We start from the raw sequence: 27,921 nt of genomic DNA, 5'->3' as shown, positions 1-27,921 counted from the left end.
TCTTTTTAATTTCAGTTTCAATTATGATAGCGCCTTCTCTTGTTATCAGATTTAATTCTGAATGTTTTTCTTTTCTATCAAACTTGTTCTCCAGCAGGCATAAAACCTCCTCATCTTTTGAATCTATATATTAAAATCATCCAAATGATACATTTCCTTTAATCTATTGATTCTATGATATAGTAACTAAATCTTATGAGACAGTAGCATAAGAAACGATTTTTTGATACCCTTACGTAGTAAATGAATGTCGAAAGAATTAAGACATTTGTTAAATATGCGGCACATGCTACCAATCGGCTCGTTATATCCATAATTAGTTCTACCATAGGGAATCCGAAGAAAGCAATATGATCGAAGATTACGACGTCGAATGTCAAATTATAACAATTGCAATTGCTTGGAGCAATCAATCCGCGACTAAAGTAGGTCTGCCACAAAACGAGCCTCACTAACATCGCGACTGACAAATAATAAATCGAGGCCAATCAGTTTGCAGTAACAGGTAATTCGGTAAGTTCAAAGGATATCTAAATAGGAGACGTCGGAGAGCTAATTGGACAAATTTGCGTTGAATCGCTTCAATGCGTTGGATTTCATTTTAATAATAAGATGACCAGATAACCGCAGCATATTCGAGAGTTGAGCGAACTAAAGCGCAATACAGAGCAATATAGCTTAGAGGCTTTGGAGATAGTAAGCTCTATGTGCTCTTCTTTAAACTGTAACTTGGATTCCAGAAAAAAAACACCCAGGCCCTTAACAGACGATGCGCGTTGGCGAACAGTTTGTGGAATATTATGGTCGAACTTGAATACAGACTTTTTGCTACTAAAAGAGATGACGGCGCATTTAGTGGCATTTAAAACCATTTTGAAATATGAAAGTCATCGGCGAACGATAAATCGAAAAAACGATGAACGATAAAATGATCGAAAAATTTCGATCGTTGAGATACAATAAAATTATAAACGGTCCAAGGTGACTTCCTTGAGAAACTCCATAGGTAACAGCAAATGGTGAGGTTGTACAGGCTCCTATTTTCACTATCATTGATGATCCGTTTAATCCCAGTCTACTTAATTTGAAGATCGTTATTTGAAGATTAATTTTGTCGAACGTAGCAGCAAAATCGGTGTATATAGAATCTACTTGTAAACGTACTAATTATGGAAGTGTAGGTTACTAAATTTGGGGAAGTTGAAGGCTTTGGCATGAATCCATGCTGAGTCTCAGATATGTAGTCAGAGCAACTATGTGTTATAACATCCACAACTATAATTTCAAACAGCTTCGATACAGCGCACAAAGCAGCTATTACACGGTAGTTGGATACTATACCATTGTTCACATAAAATTTCTTCCATATTTCAGGAAATATTTCAGAACGCAAAGAACAATTGACAATGTTGGATAGAGGAACTAACAAACTATTAGAACAATTTCCTATCACCACGGATGGAATCCCAGAACTTCTTCTTTTTTTTCTCTTCCAACTTCGCTTCGTAAGCCTGTCATGCAAATTTTGCTTTAAGTATGCGATTGTTATCATACACAAAATTTATGACCATATTATTGAAGAATAGCATTCCATTTATTACGTTATTTGCATTATTGAATGTGTTTTCACTGAGACGATATCTTCCATCAGACATCAATATCTTTGAGTGCGAAAGTATTCTTTCTATTTCCGCATTGGAATAGGTAAAATTCACCAATTCGGCCAGCTCGACCAATTGCTGAAACGTTCGCCCATCTTTAATTTTTAAGGGTTTCATGAAACTCACTCAAATGAGCAAGAATTCATTAGTTGGCTACTATCTCATAGCCTCAAATTACCATAGCAGTAATTCACGAATGATTTTTTTTAAACTTTGGTTTCAATTATAGAAGGTTTTTTATCCTGGGAATAAAAATTCTTCCTTCTTACAGCTGGCAAAAACCGCAAAACTAAAGAAATTTATTTTGGATGCCAAATGTGATGCATGAAACGTTCAGATCTAGTGTAATTTAAAAAATATGTTCATGACAGAGGGTTGATTTAAAAAATAATCACACCAGATTTCTACGTTTTATGCATCTTTAAGACGAAACAAGAAAACCGGATAATTCGGATAAAGAACCGCGTAGTTTCGGAAATCCGCGTGAAAAAAGCCAGGTAAAAAAAACATAAAACAACGTAAAAAAGTACTCAGTGTACTGAAAAATTTATGAAATTCGATCAAATTAAGGGCTAGAATAGTGACTTCCTTAGCAATGTTGCTCAAAACGAAAGTTCCTACAACTTCGCTGTGAAATGCAATAATTTTTAAATTTAATTAAAAAAGTTAGATTCTAGATTCCCCGGTGAACGACTAAACAGTTAAAACCGGTGTAAAATAAACGTTAGATATCTAATGTAGATTCCAGATTTCAATCAGAACATGGACCATCCTAGTGACCTTTCACATAAGAAGAAACGCCATTTTATTATGAACATAATTTCCTTTTTTGGACCATTTTGGATTGTTAACTAGTGTCCCGGAACAAAAAGTGTTTCAAGTTTCTATCTTTCCTCAAAATACTTTGCTTCACATGGACACGAAAAACAAATTTGCCAGCACAACTGCGAGTGCAAACCAAAATAACAACAGATAAAACTGTACTGTACTCACCTTGAGCCGGCGTAGTAATATCGATATAGGTTCCGGTGGGTGGCAGCAGCGTCGGTGGCGGACCGTTCGAATCACAGATGAACTGGATGTTTGCTTTCTGCGACTGTGGGGACACAATTGATTAACAGTGAAGAAAATTTTTAGAATACGCGAGGAAAGACGAAAATAATCCGGCTATTATTAACTTACCTTTTGGTACATTTCTCGCATCTGCCTCTGGTACTGGACCTCGTAGTCGGATCGCATTACCACACCCGCTCGCTGTTGTTGCTGTTGAGTCGGACCGCTACCATTTCCTCCGCCACCACCGTTATCTTCGCCAATGGGTTCGCTGCGTACTTGCTGCGCCTCAGAACTGGTAAGATTTGTCTCAAAAGCCAATGGTTGCTGCTGTTGTTGTTGAGCGCCAGGAACCGTTGCTGTGGGTTGTTGCTTCTTACGAAGTAAACTACGCTGCTTGTTACCAGCAGGACCAACCACTTGCTGCTGCTGCTGTTGCTGTTGTTGCTGCTGCTGCTGTTGTTGTACAACAGCTGCATTGTTGGCGCCCTGTAGGATGAGTTGCTGTTGTTGCTGCTGCTGCTGAGCAGCTGCCAGATGTGAAGGGATTTGCTGAGAAAGAATAGCCTGTTGTTGTTGTTGTTGTTGTTGTCCAGGAGCTCGTGAAAGACCATGGGCGAGACCGTGCTTAAAACCTTGCATCTGAATCAGTCTCATTTGAGCGAGGATTGAGGGATCAGCCGAAGCAATGTTGCCATCAAGGAAAACGTTTGGATTCGCCAGCATCTGATTGTTAGTCAGTAGCTGCTGTTGTTGTTGTTGCTGCTGCTGCTGTTGCTGTTGCTGATCGAGTCCATCCTTTGGCGGATGCTGTTGGAACATTTGCTTGTTGGAAACACGAAGAGATTCCGGAACTGGAACCAGACCAGGTGGTGCGGCAAGAAGTTGCTGTTGTTGATTTTGGGTGATTATTAATTGTTGCTGTTGAGCAGCTTGCTGCTGTTGTTGTTGCAATTGCTGTTGAGCCTGTTGAAGCTGGATTTGGCCATTGTTCAAAAGGTTTTGCTGGGCCGCTGTGTTGGCACTGATCAGCGAATGTGGGAAATCCAGCAAAAGCTGCACCACTCCAATGTGACCACCTTTGGCAGCTTCGATTAGCATTGTGCTGTTGTCCTTGAGCTTATGGAATGGATCGGCTACATTCTTCAGCAGGAGTTCAACGATGTTCTGGTGACCCCCAGCACACGCCAAAGACAGTGGTGTATGATCGTTGTTCGTCGTATGTCGATTCACATCGGCACCCTTCTCGATGAGGAACTTTACGATACACCAGTGCCCAGCACGACAGGCCTTCATCAGTGGCGTTCGACCTCCCTCGGATTCATGCTCCAGCTCGGCCCGGTAGTACAGTAAAATGTCTGCCACTTCGGTATGACCATTTTCGCAAGCATACGTCAGTGCGGTATCGCCTGTTTGAGTTTGCGCATGCACATCCGCACGGTTCTCTAGCAGAAATCTAACCAGATCGATGTGCCCCTCCTGGGCGGCTTCCATCAGTGGTGTAGACGCTCCGAGCTCAATGTCGGCACCGTGTTTGATTAGATAATCGGCAACCTCCACGAATCCTCCGCAACAAGCAAGTGTCAGGGCAGTTTCTTGAGTTTCCTCCGTTTGAGCATTAATATTGGCACCTGAAGAACGTGATAAAAAACGGGATAGAATCTAGAATGGCAAAGTTCGACGAAAAACTTACCTTGCTGTAATAGTAATGCTACCATCTCTTCGTGTCCCTCCCTTGCGGCTTCCATCAACGGAGTGTAACCTTCGTCATTAACCTCCTCGATGTTGGCGCCACGCTCAATCAGAAGCATCGCTAGATCCACGTGACCACCGCAGGCTGCCAGCGTAAGGGGCGATTCAAACGAATCCGTCGGCATGTTCACTTGGGCACCGGAATCCAGCAACAATCGAGCGACCTCTACGTGACCATCCATCGACGCTTCCATCAGGGCTGTGTGCATTTCATCAGTTTTGTGTTCCTGATCAGCACCAGCCTCCAACAGATATCGAACCATATCCAGATGGCCCTTGTAGCATGCCAGTGTCAACGCACTCTCCTTGAACTCGTTCGAGTGCGTATTGATGCCGGCACCGTGCTCCAGCAGAATCTGTTGGTGCAAAGTATATTCCATTTGAATTGTTTGATTCATTCATTCTTTTGAAAAGGATTTTTTTTAAATAAAATAATAAACATCAGATAAGATCAAAACAAAATCATTGCCCGAATCGAATGCTTCCCCGGATCTCTCGTCGTGTTTCAGAAGCTCTTGAAGAGCCTCAATGATCGGAACGATCGAACGTGAAAACGATTCAACTCCAAGGCTCTGCTCTCGGGTGTAATCATTTGTCAGAGGTAAAGAAGTCTTCAATGCTGGCACAGTTCAGACTTACCTTAGCAACTCCTACATGTCCAGCCGAAGCTGCTTCCATGAGCGGCGTATGTCCATTCTCATTATGATCCTCCACGTTGGCTCCATGATTAAGCAACACTTTGACCGCTTCTTCGTGTCCTCCAGCGCAGGCATACATGAGGGGGGTATTACCGGTTGATGACTGAGCGTTCACATCCGCACCGTGCTTTAGCAAAAGCCCGATTATCTCCACATGACCGGCCGAAGCTGCCTCCATCAGAGGGGTGCAGTCGTTCTTCTGACCTCGGTCTTCCACCTGTGCTGACATTGCCAGTAGGACCTTTGGACAAATGATTGACAAAATCAAAATCTCGATTGGTTTTTTTTTTTTGGCTCGGATCTTACCTGTGCCAGTTCGTAATAACCGGCCGAGCAGGCCAGCGATAGCAACGAATCGCCATCGTCGGTGGCCTCGTTCAGCGAGTTGCCCTCGCCTAGTAGCCGCCGGACGGTGTTGACGTCGTTATCGGTACAGGCGGCGAGCAGCGAGCGCGAGAGCAAGCTGAAATTACGAAGAGCATTTCTGCGTGTTACAAAACAAAAAGCAAAATGGTGGTCGTGTCAATGAAAACGGATAATTTTTGGTCATTCGGGGAAATAAATTTCACATCAATGGACAATTTAGTGCTCAAATCAAAATAATACAGCAAAAGTGTAAGAAGAAAAAAACGGGGTATACTTTGGAGCGATACTCACTTCTTGTCCCGTGGGCTTCCGCCACCTTCGCTCGAACGCATGCGGGTGAGGGCTTGGGCTGCTTCATCTGGTTGCGAAAGGAAGAAAGATAAAAGTTCATCAGATAAAAATGGTCAGTAATATTCCAGTTAGGATATATCAGTTCGGAATTTTAGATTCTGTCTGTTCAAGGGCGACAGAGAATTTATTGAACAGAAAGAAATAGAAGAACGTAAAAACAAAAGGCCGTTTCCTCAACTGCAGCATCAACAATTAGCAAGTGAAACTTGCAAAATTAGAACAAAATTTGAAAACCTCAACGCATAGCCTATTTTGTATTCTGTCTGTTCAAGTGTGCCAAGAAATTTATTTATTGGAGAAAACATCATGAACGTAAGAACGCAGCAACAACAATGAACAAAATAAAACTTGCAAAATTAGAACAGAAAACGAAGACTTCTACGCGTAGTCAAGTTGTCGGTCTGTTCAAGTGCGACAGAGAGTTTATTGATCAGAAGAAAACAAAACTTGATGAGCGTAAAAATGAAAGGCTGTTTCCTCAACTGCAGCATTGACAATGAGCACATAAAACTTGTAAAATTAGAACAAAAGATGAGAATTTCTACGCATAGTCTATTTTGTATTCTGTCTGTTCAAGTGCGGTAAAGATTTTTTTGACTTCTTGTTGATGACCGTAGGAATAAAAGGTCGTTTCCTCAACTGCAGCATCAATAATGAGCAAATAAACCATGCAAAATTAGAACCGAAGATGAGAACTTCTACACATAGTCTTTTCTGGATTCTGTCTGTTCAAGGGCGACAGAGAGTTTATTGATCAAAAGAAAACAAAACTTGATGAACGTAAAAATGAAAGGCTGTTTCCTCAACTGCAGCATTGACAATGAGCAAAAAAAATTTGCAAAATTAGAACAGAAGATGTGAACTTCAACGTGTAGCCCATTCACGGTAAACTAAAGCATGGGATGTGAAAATCGTGTACAGTAATATTAACATCATAGTAAATCGGGTTCTAAGGTAAATAAATTGATTGAGTTAAGATACGAAATTGTGGACGAGGTGATATATCTTAAAATATATAAAAACGCATAACTCGCTAGCTAATGGAAAGCTTTCTACGAACTTTGTAGTCAAATTCAATCCCGTAGGGCGTAGGCCATGAGGCATAGACGAGCAAGGAAAACGATTTCAAATAACTAGGCGTAAAATGAGAAAAACCAACACCTAATATGTTCACTCCATACAACAAACTCGAAGAAAACTACTTTTGTACCTAAGTTCCACTGCACCCTTGCCAATTCGTCCAAGAAACCGAGACTTGTTCGTATACTGTCGATTCCCATAAGAAATCGGGAACATGACGAAAAAATGAACAATCAAGAATAATGCAGATTTGTCAACCTAAAGCCTTACCAAGTATAAAGGATATCACGATGAAAAAATTATCAACCTAAACTTGACGCATTTGTTCGTCGTGTTTGAAAAAGAACCTGAAGACCTCTCATTTAAAAGACGTGTGTCTAGCATCACACCTTCTATTTGATTGACATTTGCTCTTCCCTTGTGAGAATGGTATTGAAGCAAGAGCGGTAACTCGTCAATGTTTTGCTCGCGTATTGTGAAAATCCGAGCTACTCGCACGACGAGTTGACGAAGTTGTCGAATTTGGCTAAAGCATCCATCAATAAAAGTTTTTGTAGGGTTTCTGTCGCCAACTAGAAGAATTGGTTCAAGTGACAAATCAAAAATCGGAGGTCGCAAAAACGCCGAAATAAGTGACCTGTGGTTTCAAGAGGAACCTAAGCCCGTCCGTCCCGAAGGTGTTCGGATTACAACAACAGGGTGGTGCCTCGGAATCGCGGCAATAAGTAAAACAAACCAACCGGATTATGATCGTAGAAACTGTACAAAATTTCATTGCGTGGTACGAACCAGCTTCCTGAACCGGCAACAGCAAGACGAAAAGTTGCAGAAATTTTGCAATACTTCAAACTGTTGAAGTTCACAAAGAAATGTCCCGTGTAGCAGATAATCTCTTCTTGTGTCTTGGGAAACAACATTTACCATCGCGACCGGAACCATCAACCAGACAATTTACGTGTAGGAATGCCCCTGAAAAATAAACGCGTGTTGTTTTTCTTCAAACAACACAATTCCGATTTTTTTTACGATTATTTCATAAGGCAACAATTCTGTTCTGTTTTGACCGGATTTTGTATCTTGCCATTACGAAAGAAGGCCATGGAATATGACGCGAAGAACGCCCATGTTATACCCATGGATTTGTACCGTACCAACAAGCCAGAACTTCGTCCAATAGAAAAATAATCATGTATCGTCGAGCGGAACCTCGAAACAAAGCGAAAAAGTGTTGTCATCTAGAAAAGTGATGAAGGAGAAATGTGCAAAATTTGATGGAAGGAGTCAAACGAAAGATCGAATAATTCGCATTCACTAGAAACGAAGCTTGAGCGAATGTTTTTTTCTTCCGGCGAACGACCGAAAAGGTTAAATCCGGAATAGAATAAACGATATAAAAAGAATACTTTATTTACTTATAAAGAGATTTTTGAAAGTTACTATTGGGTCATGAATCAAGTTCGAAGATCAAATGGTTGACACTTTCCGATCCGTTGGAAATGGTTGGAGCGATTGACACAATCCAAGGCCCGTTTGAAAGCTACTATTCGGCCATTAATCATGTTCGATGGTATAAATGATGTAAACGATAATTTGTACTCTTCTTCATTCGTTAAATTTTCTCGGAGATAGTTGAATCGATTTCAACAATCTTAGGCTCGTTTAAAAGCTACTATTGGGTCATTAATCAAGTTCGAAGATCAAATGGTTGACACTCTCCGTTCCGGAGTTATGATAATATAGGAGACGTATAAGACAATTTGCATTTTTTTTGTACTTTCGCTCTATTTTCTCGAAAATGGTTGGAGCGATTGACACAATCTTAGGCTCATTTCAAAGCTACTACTGGGTCATTAATCAAGTTTGAGGATATGCTTTTGACATTTCACGATGTAATGTAGTTTAACTTGATAAATATATCTTGAAAAAAAAAACTCGAGGATCAAATGGTTGACAGTTCCGGTTCCGGAAACATGATGGTATAAGTGACGTAAACGACAATTTGCACTTTTTTCTATTCGCTCGATGTTCTCGGAAATAGTTGAATCGACTTAAACAATCTTAGGCCCATTTAAAAGCTATTAATAAACAAATTCGAAGAGAAAATAGTTGACACTTCTGGTTCCGGAGATATGGTGATGTAGTTGACGTATCCGACAAGACACACTTTTTTATATCCGCTTCATATTCTTGGAGACGAAAAAACTGACAAGATCGTCTGCAAGCCCTTATTAGACCAATGGTCGAGTTTGGAACTCTCATTTATTCCAAATATCATGTAGCAAAAAGACCACGTGAAACTCAAGTTCAACTTTTTATCATTACCCAACGGATAAATATACTGGAAAAAGACTGACGAAAGGAGTAGCAGAAATGAAAATTTGCGAAACACATAACCACAGGGACGGAACTCGAACCCGTAACTTAAACTATCCGAGGAATCTCCGTTGTCTTGCCGGGCTAACGATAGGAAAGGAAGGAAATGAAGGCTTAGACCTACTCGTAGTTAAACGTAGACTTAGGAAGGCCTCTTCTTTGATTGTGAGTTTGTGTGATTTATGAAAAACATCCTTAGTGCAAAGTCTTGACATTACATTACTTTTGTGGAATTTGGCCTTTCTGTTTTAACATTAGACATCCGACTTATGAGACCAGTTCCTAATATTCTCGCTATCGTTCGACAATCACTTGCAAGATCTAGACACGTTTATGTTGACAGTTTAGTAGGCTTTGGAATTGTCAGGAAATTATTGGTAGACAAAAATGTGGCGAACAACAAATCAACAGGAGTTCCAAAATCCTAAAAATCTCAAAGAAATTTGTGTTTGTCAGTATCATCATAACGGGGAATCAGATTCGTTTCCATGTATGCTTCAAGTAGCACCAGGAAAACATTTGGGACTGTTCGAACGAATGATGGAAGATCATTATTTCCATTCAACTTATCAAATGGATATTTGCAGAGAGAAAACGTTGGCTACGGATTACCCATGTCATGTTACTAATAAGGTATGTTAACTCGTACAGTTTAAAATGGAAATTGGGTTACTTATTGTAGAATTTTTACCAGATGAAAGAATTTATCGCTCGCAACTCTCCTCTAACCCTGCGAACGGCGAGTGCAGTCTCTCGCTTTTGCAGGTGCTACCATCCAGAGCACTTCCAACCAAACAACAGTACGCATTTCCGACAACAACAACAGTGTGAAATATATCGAAAAATTACCTGCTGCTTCCAGCAGAGCTTCAAGGCGGGCTTTCTTGTCGTGTGAACCACTTCCGCCTCCTCCTCCTCCTCCGCCGGTACCACTACCGCCACCGCTACCACTTTCGTGATCGATGTCGTCGTCATTCTCCAGCAGAAATTTTCCTCCCGTCACGACCGTATTGTGAATATCGTCATCGTCCTCCTCGTCGTCTGCAAAGCAACCAATCATAATCAGTTATCAATTATCAATCCGAACCGGATTTCGACTTGTCTGTCTGCTTACCTTCCGAATCATCATTATCGTCGGCATCGTTGTCACAACTGTCCGACTCATCCATGTCGACGTCGTTCTCGCAACTGTCCGAGCACTCCGTCTCCGGAATCTCGATTGACTGCTGATCTAGCGGAAATGAGTCAACCTGAAATTGGGAAAGGGATTTTAGTTAGAAACGATGTCTTATTCGGAGTGGTTTATTTGAATTGATCGATGTTTGAATTCATCATATAGAAAGGTCACTTTTAATCACACTCAACGAGTCCTTTTATCAAGATGGCATCAAACAAAAATATCTCATTTTTCAGTAACGAGACGACCTTTCAGTCGACAGCAGCAAACAGAACCAGCATGATGATCCAGAAAGATATATAAAACAAAATTTACGACTTAATTTCACTGCACCGTTCGCTAGGAGCCTTCTTCTTCTTCTTCTTCTTCTTCTTCATCAGGATAATATTTCTAAACTCCAAGGCTATGCAATTTTATTTAGCAGTGCTGTAAGTGCACAATGCTCTCCAGTCGTTTTCTGCTGCTGCATTTTACTCTCAATTGTTTATTCGAGGACTGCTGCTGCTTATGTTATTTCCCCCACTTTTCAACCGTTTTCAAAGTGCAATTAGATTGTTCTTTTAATTGGATTAGTTTATTTAGTTTCGGAACAAACAGAACTTCAACATGAATCTTGGAAGTTGTTTCAGAGAAAAAAAAGTGAATCGAGAAAATGATTTTACTCATTACGGAACCGTTTGATAGTAAAATATATTCTGAAACCGTTTATGTATTGAATGTAGATATCTCCGATGATTTTTTTTGAGTGAGTGTTCCGGATAGGATCGTGTCTCAGCTAACACTAAGTATACTAAAAAAGAAAACTCAAATATTTATAACTGAGTTGAATGTTTGAAAATATTTTTGGTATGTCCTTGATAAATTGCAAAACGTTTTTTTGTATTAACCAACAGATTAGTTTTACAACAGAGATTCTGGTTCGCATATGTTACCAGCAATTTCTGTAGGTGTTTGGTTCACTATCCGAGTACTACGTACGAAGGAACAGTTATTTAAATCATCATCTTTCAGCAGAAAAAAAATGTTTTGTATACCAGTCGGTCTATTTCTAAGAATTATTTGGGGATTTAGTTTAATTACACCTTTTGTCTCACATCCCGAGTCGTTTGTTTGTTTGCCAGAATCGACCTCATGGTTTATTCTGAAAACCCTAGAAGAAGTGGTCAAAAGGGTTTGAAATTAGGCGTGATGGGTAAGTCGATGCCTTCCACGCCGTCTTCCTAGGTTTGATTCAAACCCCAGCACATTCTAGAAGAAAATTTTGCTGATTTGTGAGACATCTAAAATTGATATAAAAATAATACATCGACTTCACTGGAACTGTTTGACTGATTTTTATTAACTTAGATTCAAATGAGCAAATCGACAGTGCAGTGCACCGATTGGAAGGTTTCTACAATTGATGGCCACTGGTCGCATGATTCTCAGGTCGTTTTCGTCATTGAACTGAAAATCGAGTCAGTTTCGAACCTGATTCTTATATCCCACCCACCACAGTTGTTAAATACGAACCCAAAACAGTTTCATGAAAAGTGTTTATTTGGGTTAGTTTAAGTTTTCTCCAACTAAAAAGACATAAGATACATATTGGTTCACACAGTCAAAATCCCTTACGACATTTCAACCCTGACGGCGACGCGTCAAGTACCCTACAGCATAACGTTGTCTCAATCGAAAGAAGGCGACCAGTAGTTCCTTTAATGACCGTTAAAATAATGCGTACCGTAAAAAAAACGGGTGTGTGTTGTTTGCGTGGGTGTCACTTCGTCTGTTGGAAATCGATCGCCGCGCTACTATCGTCTCGGAGCGTCGTGGTTCCTAGTTTTGTTTGCTAGCCTGAACTAAGGAATGTAATAAGAATATAGCAAACCATTGACATTGAGCCATTCAAGTTCAGGTTTACGTGTGGTTGGCATAGACAGTATCGTTTTATTGCTATTCACGCGGAGGCCGGAGGTCATGGCCTTCGTCCGCACCGGATGTCCTTGTTTGCTTGTACACTTTATTCGCGAAACGGCAAAGCCTCGGGGTTCGGTTCACGAGCGAGAACCTGATGTTTACTGAGCAGTTTATTTATTAGAGTTAAATTTATTACTTTCCATGCGACTGCCAGTAAGGCGAATTGTGCGTAGGCAATAGGATTGACAGCCATTTAATTTGATCTCTCTTACGTTGCTCTCTTTTTTCGAGAGTTCAAGTTAATTATTTTTTAAACATTGTTTCTAGATGAAAATAAATCTGATAATAATATGAGAGCTGGAGTTCACTGGGAGATTTATAGTACTCTGTTTATTAAATCGTTTCTTCTGTGAGACCGTATATCTGGTGTTAATGAATGTTCCACAGACTTATGATTTGCGAGATAAAATTCAAATGACTCGCTTAACTTAAATTGTTTACTATTATCTTACTCACAATTTCAATCAATTTTGATCACAAAATTTCTGTTTTCATTTTTCAATTTTCAATTTTTTCAATGTGTTTTAAATTTTTCATGTAATCTTGTTGGACTTTGAATTCAAATTATATAAGATGTATCATAAAATCATTCTCGGTAGCCAGCTGCCGAGACACATTATAACAGTCTTTTTACGCAAGGGATAGGTACCGCACAAAAATCGTGTAACATCGGAAATCCGCATAAAATAAACTGCGTGACTAAAAATCCACTTTAAAACCGCGGAACATCGGTAATCTGCGTAAAAAAAACCGCACAATTGCTTATGATTTATGCTTGAACACAATAAAAATCTTTGCGCAATTCCCAGTCCTTTCAATTTCTCAAGGTTTAATTTTTTTATTTATCTATTTTTTTTCATTTAGGAGCAAGGGAAAGCCCGCTGGAGCTGAGATTTTTGTTCTCCTTCTCCAGCAGGCATAAAACATTCTCATCTTTTGTATCAACAGAAAACAGCTTATAGTGTATCTTCGATGTGATCTTTAAAACAAAATTTTGATTTCAATAACACTCCTAAATCCTTGATTGATGTCTCCCGATCTTTGATAAGATGAAACAGCTTGAAATCGTCGACAAATGATAGCTTCATACATTGCAATGAGAAATTCAGATCATTTAGTTATAGCAGAAATATGAATGGGCCTAGATGGCTTTCCTGAGGAACGCTGGAGCTCACGATGAATGATGGAGTAACGCAGTTTCGCTTCATAATGGCCTAATATCTTTCCACTGGATAAAGTTCTGGGGTGCTCGGAGGATTTTATTTATGAGCCGTTCAACTATGATGGCAGGATGCCAAATCCAGCCAAAACAACACAAAATTTTTGTGCTCTTAGACAAATGGTAATAGACGCTCTTGTAGACACTTGTAAACTTGTCGGTTAATCGCACCTATAGCCTTCCGAATTATGCTTTTTTAAGGAAACTTGAGAGTTTTAGGAAATGCTATGTGACACTCAATGACATTGTGTTAGTGGTGTTGGCAGCATCTTTGTAATGACAAATAAAAAGATGTGTCAAAAAAACTATGGCAAGATTTTGCTGCGCACATGCCATAGCCAAGCAATTGTCCTGTACACTTACGAATTTACTACGAAGTCTGATAACACAGAAGGTTAAGTTTCGCATCGGAATGTAGTACCGTGACATTGCTTTCTGTGATGTGATGAAAATTATCTCGAATGGTAAATTTTAAGTCTCAATATTGAGGTCTTATGTTGCAAAAAACAATTAAACCAATTTCACCCGACTTCAGGGTTATTTTTTCTCAATCGTTCACCTGGTAAAGATATTTGAAATTAGTGGATTACTAGTCAATTCTCAGTGGTTAGCCTTCAGAGATAACAATTCTTTAAAACTAAGATTTACAGGAGCTCGTGCCGAGATCTGAATCATTAGGAGCTGTAGGATTTTGACCATACTAAGTTGAGGAATAACCTTTTTCTGATTCACTTCAGGCGATGACGAACGGAGCGGCATGGCACTCTGATCGATGATGGTCCATTTCGGCCAATATCGAGTAATATTTTTGAATCGTTCCAATTATTGCAGAAAACAATAATTTTCTGTAGCTATGATTTCAGATGACCAATCCACGGGAAATGCTTCGTGCATACGATCTACCAAACAACACTTATCCAGCTTAACATTCGGAGATCAGATTCTAACCTAAATTTGTCTCGGTTCTTATGACCACAACATTTAGATACAAACATAAAATTCAATTTTTCATCAGGAAAGTGTGCATCTATTGGTCTCTCGGTTAGTAAGTTTATCGTAATTTTCTTATTCGGTTATCTCCGAAATTGGTGCAATGACGCTAATTTTGTATCTGCATGTACAAATTAAATTGCTTTTTTGAAAGCTGCGAGAAGCCTTTTACTGACTTAAATGACCCTCTTTAAGTCTCACTTTTACGCACGTTATCATCACATCCTTGCTCTTCCTTCAGTACCAGCTCTATAATTTTCATATTCTTTCTTCTCTTACAATCTGTAGTTAGTTTGATATCGTTTAAAAACCCGAAAAAGTTTAAATAATCGCCTTCTTGATAAATGTATACATAGCCAGCCATCCATCCATACTTGCGGTAGTAAATTCTTCTAGCTACTCAGAGCACGTCTGTAAATAATACCCATCTTCTATATCTGAACAGCTCTCGCGGAAGCTTCCTAATCTTCTCTAGTATATCCAGTACATCTTCTTCTGGGAATCTGTAGTTTGCTCTAATACGCAAACTAATTGCTCTCAGTATCTACTGCTTCATTATAAATCCTTATTAATACCGTTTGTGGTCGTTCGTGGGAATCTGCTTCATCTTTTCGGTGCTAGTGGCAATATTTCGAGGAATTTCCAACTATTCCCCACTCATTCGTGAGCAGCTCCACACTGGCCTATGCTGGCACAGATTCCAATAATTCCATTCTAAAATTACATATCCTTCGTAAAAGAGCCGAGATTATTTCTTTTGACGATTGAGTTAAGCCAATTATGATATTTCTAAGACTCTTAAAATTTATAATCACTGAGAAAGATTGCAAAATAATGCTACTTGTCGTTATACTATATATCTGATTCTAAGGCTGGAAAAAAATTGTAGAACCATTACAAAGTTGTTTCCGGTCTATTTGCATCAAGGCGCAACGAAAAACTCTAAAGGACAACGCGAAGTCTATCTGTTTGCACAGCAATAAAATGGATCGACTGCAATCAACCAACCATCAACCATTTGACCCCGCCGGGCAGGTCAACCGCAGAAAGAACTAACGACAACGGTAATGATGGGCCTCCGAACACCATACTTTTTCGCCGAACCGGGCTTGCGTGATTGTTTGAGGGTGTATGAATCGGTGGAGGTTTGATGAGAGTGGCACGACTTAAAAATGATAGCTTTCACTCCAAGGAGGACTGTCGACTGTGGCTAGCATTCCGCTTGAAAAAAAAAAAACAGGCAATGCAGGAAATAGAAAAAATACTCCTACATGAAGTGTGACCATCGTCGGAAGGGAAAAAAATGGTTAAGTAATGTTTAAGGTAGTAGACGAAAAGCTGGAACATGATTATGTTAATGAGTGCAAAAAATTCCGTTTCCTTAAACACTTACGAACAATGAAACCATCGGCGAAAACACAAACAAACACATATATGTATAGCTCCATTATCAAATAGCTAAATAGCGTAAAAGCCACGGACTTGGCATTTCACATAAACTAAGATTTTAGTTCTTCTAGGCTATAATTCTTGGTGAGTGCTGCTGGAAAATCGTATAGTAAAAGTTGGTGCTAGTCGGTCTTGCTTTATCCTCGCTTCTAAGGCCAGAAATGCATGGTGAAGCTGCTTTCAGTACGCTAGGTTAAGAATAATGAATTAGGAAAACAAACAACGGCAAAAAAAAACAAATGAATAAAATAAGGTGTTAATTATGAATAAGTGTTTGACAACAAAAAAATGTATAGAAAAACAAAAACACAAACAAACAAAATCGAACGAACAGAAAAAAAACGAATCCACAGAACACTGTCGGAATCAGTTCGTCACATGCGTAAAACTGTGATGACTAACAGTGGCGGAGTGGCACACTTACCAACAGATCTGGCCTTAGACAGAGACAAGCCAATAGAATCTAGAGAAGAAAAAAAAGAGAAAGAAACCGAAAGAATGTACATGTAAGAGAAAAGGAATTTAAATGATATTTTTTTCTGTTCAAGAAAGGTATAAGAATCTTATGAAATAGTTTATCTCCGAATTAGGATTCGAACGTTCAAACCAATAAATAAGGTAACGCGGTAATGAGACTTGAAATAAAATCACACTGGCCGTACACAGTGTACATGAACGAAGCTCTGTTTCATAGGGTTGCCATCTACTGTACTGTTTTATCACTTCTGGAGTAGTTCAAGCTTGGATTTTAAAGTACATTTTTCGCAAATTTTCATTCCAACAATTACATTCATCTGTCATTTTTCAAGTTGTCATCCGATTAGTATTGAAAAATAAGAAATAAACAAAGGACATGGCGAATGCACGTCAGAACGAAAGAAACAAAATAATTTCAATAAAATTTTCATTCCAGTACTGGCAAAATGTGATTTCGATTAAACGCCCCAAAAAAATTGTTCATAAACATAGGTTCAAATAAAAGGTAAAGGATTTGAATTCTGGTTCCAAAGATGGAAAAGTATGAAAACCCTTCAGGGAACATTTTTTTCAAGATACGAAAAATACAAATTTCTCAAAACTGTATAAACTTAAGCCATGTACCATCAACATCACGACATTTAGATTGAAAAAAAAAACTGTTGAGTAAAACTGTAACTTTAACGATGTAAAAAAACACATTAAATGATTCGTTGGTAAGATTTAATTAATGTATTGCTACAAAATTTTCCTCTTTAACATCCCTGGAATTCTGTTCCAATAAAAGCAATTGTCTAATAGGGCTATTCACGTCCTTTTGATATCTTCATACTATAGAAACGGCTAATCTGTCAGTGCACATACCATGGAATAGAACAAAAAATAATCGAAAGGGGCTTTATCCAGGGAATACAGCGGGATAGGCACAACTTCCAATTTGAGTATTTCCAAATAGGTTTCGTAAGCGGATCGTTGTCATGCAGTAAAATCTCTATCGCAAGTGTTCGTCATAATCATATAATTTTTTATTTCGATTGTAGAGTCCAAAAAATCGAATTCCATAGGGTGTTCTTCATTGTGTCAACAACATTATTAGAGTGGTTTTTTCTTGAAGTTTCAAAGCTCATTTATCTTTTTGATTACTTAAAATAAGTTTCTAATGTATATTTTTGTCATCTGTAAGGAACATCGAAAAAGCCTTGGTAAATTGGTACGTGATTCCGACAGGGTGACGCATCGCACTAAAGTTTTTATATAGCCAACTAGGAACTTGTGTAGTATGAAATCCATTATGCTACAAAATCCCTTCGACGTTGAAACTGAAACAGCAATTTGTTTTCAACTGCCATAAGCATAAGCCCCTGAAACCTCTCCAAGCAAACAAGTTCTCACAAAGTCAAACGTGCCAGCGAGCAACAAATCTCTGAGCTGAGCAGAGTAATTCCGTCTGTATTTGAATCCGTGCAGTAACTCATGTGTACGGAGAGGAATAGAGATGTAGTTAATTTCTTTAATTTGACCGGTTGTGCAGTGCACATGAGGACGGAACGCCACAATTGTCTGCAGCATTTCTTGCAATTCATAAGTTAGCATTTTGCATATCATCCTTATATAATTTGACACTTAAAGCAAAATACGTCTTATAAGTGAGAATAATTTTTTGTTCATAAATAATAATTCTATACTTATTATTAGTGTTTTATACAAGAGCGTATAACGAAAAAAATCTTCAAATGTGCGCAATATCATACTATGTTTCAAGGGTGTAATTCACTGGATTCGATACGGTGAGAAATGAAACATTGAATGCAAACTCGAGTATTGGTAAGATTAAAACATGTTAATTATTCATTCAAAACTGAAAAATCTAAAGTAAATACGCGTCGATTGCTTGTCAATTGCAAGAGATCGAGTCTTTCTGTAATGTTTAAATCCATTTGATGCAAACATTTCATTTAGGCGGGGCTGGTCGATGAAACGGTGGCCTTGAAGCATGATTTGCTCTGTATACGGAATGGGTCATCAGAATTCGATTGAGTCAACACCTCCCTGAGTCTCGGACTACAGTTATTTGCCAAAATAAACAAAACGCATGGAAACATCTTTTTTTCTGTAAACCGTGTCCAGACAGTGGGGCTTGGTACTGTTTCCCAACCAGACACGTTTCACTAGAACCCAGACCAAAAATTGATTCATCGCAATGCTTCTCCGTCCAACTTCGGTGGTTTTCGGTATAAGCTCGCTAAGCAGATGTTTCAAGTCAAGTGGTTTCTCTTGAGGTTTTCAAAGTTCATTTATCTTTTGGTTTACTTAAAATAAGTAACAAGTAAATAAGAAGTTTCAAATGTATATTTTTGTCATCTGTAAGGAACATCGAAGAAGCCTTGGTAAATTGGTACGTGATTGCGACCGGGTGACGCATCGCACTAAAGTGTTTAGCATCAGGGCCATTTCGCCGAAAGCCGTTTCGACGAAAGTCATTTCGCCGAAATGGTCATTTCGCCGAATGACATTTCGCCGAAAGGATCATTTCGCCGAAAGGGTCACTTCGCCGATTCCTGCAATTGTCTTAATATTATAATTGTAATTGATTTAAAATAAACACAAATGAATGATAATACGTTAACGCCAGTTTTGTTGACCTACAATTGTACTTCTTAAATAAAAATTGATTCTTGTACCCTTGAATAAAGACTGATTCATGAACTTCAGTACGAAGTTCCCAAGGAAACTTGTTGACTATTAGCCACTAAGCCTCAAAGCAATTGCATAGGCGAAATGACCAGCTCTCAGTGTTTATATAGTCAACTAGGAACTTGTGCAGTAGGAAATTCATTATGCTAGAAAAGCTGAATTCTTTTTGGCTGTGTGCGACAACGAGATTTTCAGCTAAGCTTACCAATCTTCTGATTTTTTTTTTGAGATAGCTGCTGTAAATTGTGATCAGATTTTCTAGCAAAATTGCTCTTTATTTGAGGACGCAGACATTTTCGATTGATTTTGCGTCGGAAGATCGGAAAGACCAATCCAGGCGCGTTGACTTTGATGCTTAAGATCTCGGAGAACTTTGATTTCAGTTACGACAAACAAATATCATTTCGAACGAACTAGTAAGGCTTTGTTCGTTAATTTCGACAATTTTCGCAGCATTTAAAGTTCCGAGCAACCAAATCTCGCTCTGAAAAGCTTTCGTTTTTTTTCGAATATTTGACAGTGCGATAATCAAAATCGGTACTGTTTCTCAACCAGACACGTTTCAATAGAACCCATACCAAGAGTTGCATCAACCAAGAAAATTTCGGTGTTTTTCGGTGTTTCGGTTTGCACTAAGCAGATGTTTTAAGCGTGTACAATCTGAAGGTTAATCGAGTAAATTCAGACAACAAACGTCTGGATTTCGGATTCATGGACGTTAGGAATGAAATTCCAATGTTAAACTCAAATTTAGATTATTCAGTTGATACTGTACGCGATGCTTTATATGTTTTTCTTGTTGAAACTGGTTCGTTAGGGAGTCAGCAGTTTCAACTACTTCAGTAATATTTTAGTTTTCATAAATCGGTAGGATAAAAAAACGCTTACAGTTATCGTCGGATAAAATTATTATGTCGTGATACGGCCACAGCCAACAGGCCGACATTCTCCTAGGCGAATGAAATTATCGGACGCGAATCACGACGAATCAAGACAAGACAGTCAGTCAGTGTGCGGAAAGTCTATAATTGATGCACACTACTTAGACCAGTAATTGACACCTTCCGCGTAGCGGAGCTCGTCGCAGAAACAGAGAACTGAGAACTGGTCGAACTGCCTCAGTCAGGTGTGATTTTTCGTCTCGTCTCGTCCCGCGTTTACATATTTTAGAAACATACACCGGATTGCACTCGTACTAAATTCGAACCTGAGGCAATGCTAATGCGGTTTGTACGCCAACACTGCGGTTGAACGCTTGAATCACTAGCGCGAACCAGCGCAAAGTGAAGGTACTACTAAAACATCTAAGACCACATCTTTGCTCTGCTCTGGTTCGAAATCTAGACCCATTCGAAGGAAACGGAGATTTGCAGTCATTCCGTTGTTATATTTTTTTTACCTTCGATAAAACCAACACAAAGGAAAATGTCTGTTGCAAAGAAAACTAATCCAACGATCAACAAATCCCATGGAGGGGAAAGCGGGGCTGAAAATAAATTCGCAAAATGTCTATTCATTCAAAATCGGCGCTTTCGCAATTTTTTTTTTGCAAAACACCTTCATTCGCTACAACAAACGGTGATGGATTGAACGTTTGCCGAGAGTGAGTGAGTGAGTGAAGCCATTTCCAAAAGCAAAACTCGACGGTAATTTCTTTCCTGCTCTCTGCTCGCACCACCATCATCCTGGCACTTACTCGGCCACTCGGCGCGGCCCGACTAGTCGACATAAGCAATGCAATGATGTATGTACTCACGTACCGCAAATAGCGCATTACTTGCGAATTTAATGCTTTTGAGAATTGAGTCGGTTGGAAGGACACAAGGATTTCTTAAATGCAGGCAGGCAAACGAGCAGACACAGGTTAACCTCACTGGGTTTGAGTTCAAAATGATTATCTATCAAAATACTGTGAGCAAAACAGTGAGTGATAATTTTCGTAGAATATGACTTTGCTCGTTTGTAAACTTTTATTCCAAGTAAAATCCCGGACAAGCAAATCATCTCACCGCTAGATCAATTGCAACAGGTTTTTTTTTCGACTAACAGAGCACGTAGATGCAGCTCACAGGAGCTGTGAAATGTTAGTAATATTTTATCTCTCATTTTTGCAACTATCTAGGGGAATTTGGAGAAAAATCGTTATCTAAGACTATAAAAAATTGCTATGTTACAAACTGTTTAATTAGGTATTATTTTATCAAGGAAGAACTTCATCTTGGAATTGAGGAGGAACTTCATCTTGGAAAAAAATCTCGAAGAAGATCCGAACTCCCCTACGCTGCTGCAGTAACGAAACAAAAGCGGCAACAGCAGCCGCAGCAGAGACCGAACAAAAAGTGTACAAATCGTTCCGGAACGATTGGAACGACGTTTCCGAAAACGGTCAAAAGAAAAAGCGTTAGCTAAAAAAACCGGAGAAGAGGTTCGTAGCCGAAGAAGTGTGAACAAAAAATAACCCGACAGACGATTTTAACCAATCGTACAAACAGTCTGCCATGAGCTGGCTGCTGGGCCTCGTACTAATACTACTTTAGGCGAACCGAACCGAGAGGCCTGTTATGATTGTCCATTACGTTACATATTACTCATCCACATTTTTTTCTGTTGTTATTGTTGTTGCTTCTCCTACGGGTTGTACATTCGCGAACTGAGCGAAACAGATGACCAAATAGGAAAAAAAAAGTATCTATATTTCGTGTACCCCCGGACAACCACCAAATCCGTACAACGCAATTCGCGAGAAACTGCAGATTACCGGGGGATTCGATGATGGTTGCGGCGGGACGACGAGAGAAATGTCAAAAGTACAGTGAACTTCATATCTTATCCCTCCTGCTGATATACGTGGACAGTCAGTTGCTTGTTTGCTTTTTTTTTCTTCGCGCTCTGTGTATTTCACACATTAGCACACCGCATAAGCAGTATCTAATTCCGATCGGAAGTGCATCGGTGGCAACTTATGGCAACGGGTAAAATTTTCCAGTAGAACGGTTCTACTAACGGAGTCAGATTTGCAAGTCATTAGAATCTTGATTTCGAAATTCATTAAGATCTGTCGACTGGATGCTAATATCCAGTTTGATCACCCTTGTGATGTATTCAGTACTAACTCAATCAAGATACTTCCAGAAGCGCAAGCCTAAAATTTCGTTTTTTTTTTTTCATAAAAAATAATTCAAGAACGATGGCAAAATATTTTGTATTCGAAGTATTGGCTTCCAACACATTTTGCCTATCTATTTTCCAATTGGTTAAAATTGAATTGAAGTGCGTGCGTGTCCCATCGAAAAAGCAATATGACAATTAGAAGGGGCCTGATCTGGTGAATATAGCGGGTGCGGTGCAAATTATTTCTTAGACCATTTTGCCTGAATGTGGAGGAGCGTTGTCTTGCTGCAGATCATTTGTCAACTACCGTTGACGGGTGATATTAACTATTTCGCAGTGTTTTAGAGAAACTCGTAGTAGCTCACTTCTGATCCCAACACACACTAAAAACGATTCGATCTTGCACCACGGTGTTGATGGTTGTCCGGGTGTTAGGTGTCATTTACAAATTACGCCACGCTTTAAGGTGAGGAAATAGGTTCCAAATATTCAGTGGCGTAACGTGACCATATTTATGGGTTGTGCACTGATTATGTGGTATGACAGTTCGTTGTAAGTGAAAACTAAAGATTGAGGAATGAAAATTTACTTGTGTTTTTTTATACAACGAAATAACAATACATTTTTGGATGGTATTTTTTTTTATTAAACTTATTTCGTATCATCGATACAATATAAGAATTCGGCGCTCTGCACATCGAGCAAATCTGTCAATAAATTCATCAATAGAACCTTTGCACATGTGACAGCATTTTGTTTTCAACTGCCATAAGCATAAGCCACTGATCCTGATGGTGGGCATAGAAGTTCTTACAAAACCAAACGTGACAGAGAGAACAACAAATTACAGAGCAAAGCGGAGTAATTCCTTCTCTTCACTTCTTAACACTGCGACAAGAGAAGTTTTAAATTTTATATTGGACGAGATGTGTCTGAATACACGCAATTTCGGTGCATAAGGCAAAGTGCTGAGGTTCAGAACTCCACTTATTGGCTACGGTAATGCGATATAAAAACCACGTTGGGCTGTCATTGACCACCAGGCGCAAGCAGCTTAGGGTAAATTTGTGCATATTCTGCTGTGACAAATATTTGCTCATTATTTTATATTCGGTACCACCCCACTTGCTTTCATTGAATAAATAAACAATAATTGAAAGCAGATGGGGATGCAGTTAATTCCTTCAAGTTGACTGCTTGTGCAGGTGCACATGAGGACGAGACACCACTGCAAATATTGACAAATTCTGACAAGGGGAGAAGTGAGAATTTTGCTAGAGCACGAATCACCGTTCCGAAACGTTAAAGTCGTTACATCATTTTTCAGGGAGGGTTTCAGAATTTGGCGTGACGTAATTTGTGCATGATACCTGATTTTTTAGATATATCCATTTTCGTCGCCAGTTATAGTTCGATACAAAAAAAATCTATTATTTCGTAAATTAAAAACAGCATTTCGCACTGAGTTTTTCGTTTTTCCATATGTCAGTTGATTCAGTTTATGCGGAACCCATTTACCAACCTTTTAAATTTTTCCCATGGCTTTTAGGTGATCGAAAATGACTTGCCGAATGACATTCAACTGCTTCAGCGTGATTTGTCATATTTGTGTTTCATTTTCATCATTGGACACTGTAGTTCGTCATATTCAAACGTTTCTTTGTGAATAACAATAAAATTGATTGAACAAAAAAATTATCACACGCCTCAAATGCTCGTTATCTGGTTTGTAATTCGACATGTTAAACACGAAGTTAACATTCTATACATTAGTGTGTTATAAATAGTGCCACTCTGTGACTAATTGTCATAATTTCCACGGAAATGTTTGAGTTCAAGCCGGCTTTGAAGTAGCATAATGTTGTAGTGAAAACTATTCTTACTTGCTTAGATATAAGCTTTCACAATAAATCAGGGAAACGGAAAGTCCCATCAAGACATTTGATAGAAACGTACTGGATAGGGAGAGTGGAAATGCCAGTTGTTAAGCATAAGTTTTACCAAAAAGTACATTTATCTTCCTGCCTATTGAAAGAAATCTTCATCGCTGATTCATAACATTTAGAATTTAAATACAAGTAACGCCCTAATTTCAAGTTTCGCGAACAAAATTTTTATCATTTTCTTCACTGTATGAAACCAACGAGGAGTATTAAAAAATAATTGCTAAGCCTTTTTATAAAGGCAAAAATTTCCAGTGGCTTTCATCTTGAACCACCGCCGAGTCTGACCGTGCATAAAATACATCATGGCTTCAAACGTGCTATCCGGACTCTACTGTATCGACCATTTGTTATTGGTTTGTTGAATTTAAACGTGGTCGCACGGATACCAATGCTGGGCAAACGTTCTGGTCGTCCAATTGAGATAGTTACTCCAGAAAATATAAAAAAAAGTTCACAACTTGGTTATAACTAATTGTATATTGAAATTGCGTGATACAGCTGAGACCGTAAAGATATCAGAAAAGTAGTGTGTTTACCAATATGCATTTGACCATGAGAAAACTCTTTTCCAAGTAGGTGTCGCATTCCTTGCATTCGATCATAAACAACATCATGTTGATGCTTTAGAGCAGTGTTTGGTCATATTTACTGGTAATATATCCGATTTATTGCGTCGGTTTGTGACAATGGATGAAACATGGATCCATCACATCAAGCCAGAATCAATACGATCATCATTTGAGAGAGTTGCAGTTTGTGAACCTCGTTTGAAGCTTCCAAAGGCACAACAGTCAGTTGGAAAGGTCATAACTATACCAACTATCTTGAGATAGGAAAAACTCAACAGCGATTAATAAATAGCGTTGTTAGATCGTTTGAATGCAAAAAAAACACAAATGTCGATAAAAAAAAACATTGTTTTACCATTTCACAAGCCGACGGCAACGATGGTTAAATTGTACGAATTACACTTCGAATTGTTTCCTCATCCACCGTATAGTCTGAGATTTGACCCCAGAAACTACTGGCTATTCGCTGATCTCAAAATAATGCTCGTCGGTAAGAAATTCTCAACTCAAATGAAGAAGCCATTGATGAATGTGGAATCTATGATGAGGCTTCGAGAAGCGTTGGAATGATTGTTTTGTTCTTGAAGGATTGATAAATAAAATCGATTTTTGGCCAAAAGAAGTGATTTTCTTAGTAAGTAACAGGACTTTATTGAGTGATGCGTTATGTAAGTATCGGTTTAGTAATGCACTTTTGCAAAATTCGAACGCATTTTTGAACGTCAAAAAGCAACGTCAGGGCATTACATTCCTCTTGTGGAATTTGGCCTTTCGGTTTCAACAGACTTCGAAGCCGATTTTTGACTTACAGAATTATCACATGACTAGTATTACTAGTTGTACAGATCGGGGCTCGAACATACGACAACTGACTTTTAGGACCAGCGCCATGTGCATTGAACCACCAACCCGGAACAATTTTTCAGGAACTCTGCAGTTTTTCTCATCTTCCTCTCTGTATGTTCAATACCATTACCTTGCTGTAACTTTATGATCGAAACAATGCACATTATTGTTCTCTTTTGCAAAAGATATTACTTGTTAGAAGCTTTTGTATGTGGACAATTCTTTTCTGAATCACTATTTGCAATCAATCAACTAAGACCGTGTTTCAATAAAAAATTCACTCATAAAACATATATCAGTTGATGATGTGATTTCAGCAAATTACTGCTAGTTATTCGCAATCAAAATTTTGCCACAGAACGTCAATTAGCAATCGATTCGAGAGTGAAATTGGATATGCGAAAATGTTTTCTGCTGAGTCTAACGCAAGCAACCGCCAAAGCCCATTACTTCTTTCGACGACGGGCAATGACAAACTGCAAACAGCGTGCAAAAAGTAATCCCATTCCATGGTATTGACGTGTCACATTAGGGCTACGTATCTTGAATCTCATTTGTACTGACAGGGATGGCATACAGACTCGGCGCGCGATGATATTAAAACTAATCCGGGACCTGCAACACAGGTCACATACATTGTTGCGACGGTCGTTCATTCAGTAAGACTATCGAACACGCAGTCGACGGTATCAAACTCAAAGTACGTGATAAAACTAGAAAAATCGAGACGTCTTTTCGTAAACAAATACACAGCTTTGCTATTTGCTGCAATGGGTCTGATACTAAATATTAATTCAGTCATTTATTTATTGTAGATGCAGCAGATACTCGCTGGTGGTACTACCCTTGACACAAATTAATACTTGTTGTGTTCGGAACTGTAGCACGTGACGTTGACAAAGTTCTGATTCGTGTGACTTTTTTTTAAATATGTCATTCGTTATCAGACTGTAATTTACAATGTAAAGATTCGAGTTGGAAATTCAGTCACAACTTAATTGGTTGCACGATTTCGTCACCGATAATTGAGATATCAAATGCTACTGCAGTTCAATGGTTTTCGTGATATGGATACTTACTAAATCAATTGTTCAAGTGAAGGAAAGTGAAACAAGTCTGAATCGTTATTCGATTGATTCGGATTTATATTGAAATTTGCTTATAACTCTATGTTTACATCTAGCGGTTTTGTGTTTGTTCGACTGTCCACCTCATTTATACTAATTGGCACTAAATTGGACTGATATGCGGGTACATCGCTTATGGGATGTTCTCTATAAAGAATCGAGCACGAAATTGGCTTTGTGAGCAAAAAAAAAGACTGCGACGATTCTAAATATCTGTAATTTTTGACGAAGGTCTGTGAGAATCTTAATTTTCAAAAGTTTTCAGGAAAACCATGTCTGCAGCATGTTTTAGACATCTGCAGATTTGCTGACATCTCTGTTTATGACTGTATCGAACAAAGCTGGAAAGTAAACTGAGATTTTAGTCGAAATAAGGAAGTAAATTTGCTCCGTTTTCTCCCAACGTTTCGGACTTCACGGTGAAGAGCGTGTTACATTGTTTTGATCAAAACTCAAAGTACTGTCACTCAGAAAATACAACTTTCTTTTTGGGCAATTTATGAATTCCACATTTAAAACAAATCCCATCTTCTGAGCCAAAAAGAAGAAACCGAATTTTCCATTCCATAGACTTAAGTGAAACATTTAGTCCTTTTAAAAAAGTGATCAAAACAAGTTGTAGTAAGACGGTACCAAATCAGGACTATAAGGCGGGTGATATTTTGAAATATTCAACATTCCTGTACGAAATCTATTTTTTAAAATATTCTCTCAATTTATGACAAAATGACTTCTTATTTATTGTCATCTATCTTCTCATAAAAATTATATTTGACTTTTTTCCTTCTTTCGTGGTATTGTTTGTCTTTCAACAATATAAATTGAATCATTAAAATCAACTATCGCGAAGATCTGTTAATATTACAATTTTAATAACAGAGCTAACATAGATCGGTATATTGAATAACTAGTAGGAAAATATTTGTTTGATCACCTCCTGAACTCCTGATAACCAATAGAAGAGGTTAATATTTTCTTCTCGGTAGCCGGCTGCCCAGATCAACCAATGTAACCAATCAATTT

The 27,921-nt window shown here is 38.7% G+C and overlaps 1 protein-coding gene across 4 annotated transcripts in view; it reads right to left on the bottom strand.

Moving 5' to 3' along the window:
* The window catches only part of LOC131430610 (ankyrin repeat and KH domain-containing protein mask), a 63,295-nt gene that overhangs the window by 19,171 nt on the left and 16,203 nt on the right, over positions 1–27,921 (bottom strand). For 2 of the 4 annotated variants that reach the window (XM_058595732.1, XM_058595741.1), the window contains exons 2-9: positions 10,449–10,584; positions 10,184–10,375; positions 5,822–5,888; positions 5,471–5,648; positions 5,106–5,405; positions 4,408–4,822; positions 2,844–4,345; positions 2,655–2,757 (exon numbers count right to left, since the gene is read on the bottom strand). In XM_058595732.1, the coding sequence (XP_058451715.1) occupies positions 2,655–2,757; positions 2,844–4,345; positions 4,408–4,822; positions 5,106–5,405; positions 5,471–5,648; positions 5,822–5,888; positions 10,184–10,375; positions 10,449–10,584 (2,893 nt within the window). Of the gene's footprint in view, positions 1–2,654; positions 2,758–2,843; positions 4,346–4,407; positions 4,823–5,105; positions 5,406–5,470; positions 5,649–5,821; positions 5,889–10,183; positions 10,376–10,448; positions 10,585–16,552; positions 16,592–27,921 lie in introns of all 4 variants that reach the window. The other 2 variants (XM_058595717.1, XM_058595724.1) reach the window with 2 other exon arrangements.

This window comes from Malaya genurostris, chromosome 1 (genome assembly GCF_030247185.1).
Source record: "Malaya genurostris strain Urasoe2022 chromosome 1, Malgen_1.1, whole genome shotgun sequence".
In the NCBI taxonomy this organism is placed as follows: domain Eukaryota; kingdom Metazoa; phylum Arthropoda; class Insecta; order Diptera; family Culicidae; genus Malaya; species Malaya genurostris.
Note: the sequence above shows the minus strand (reverse complement) of the source record. Positions and strands in the feature narration are given on the sequence as shown.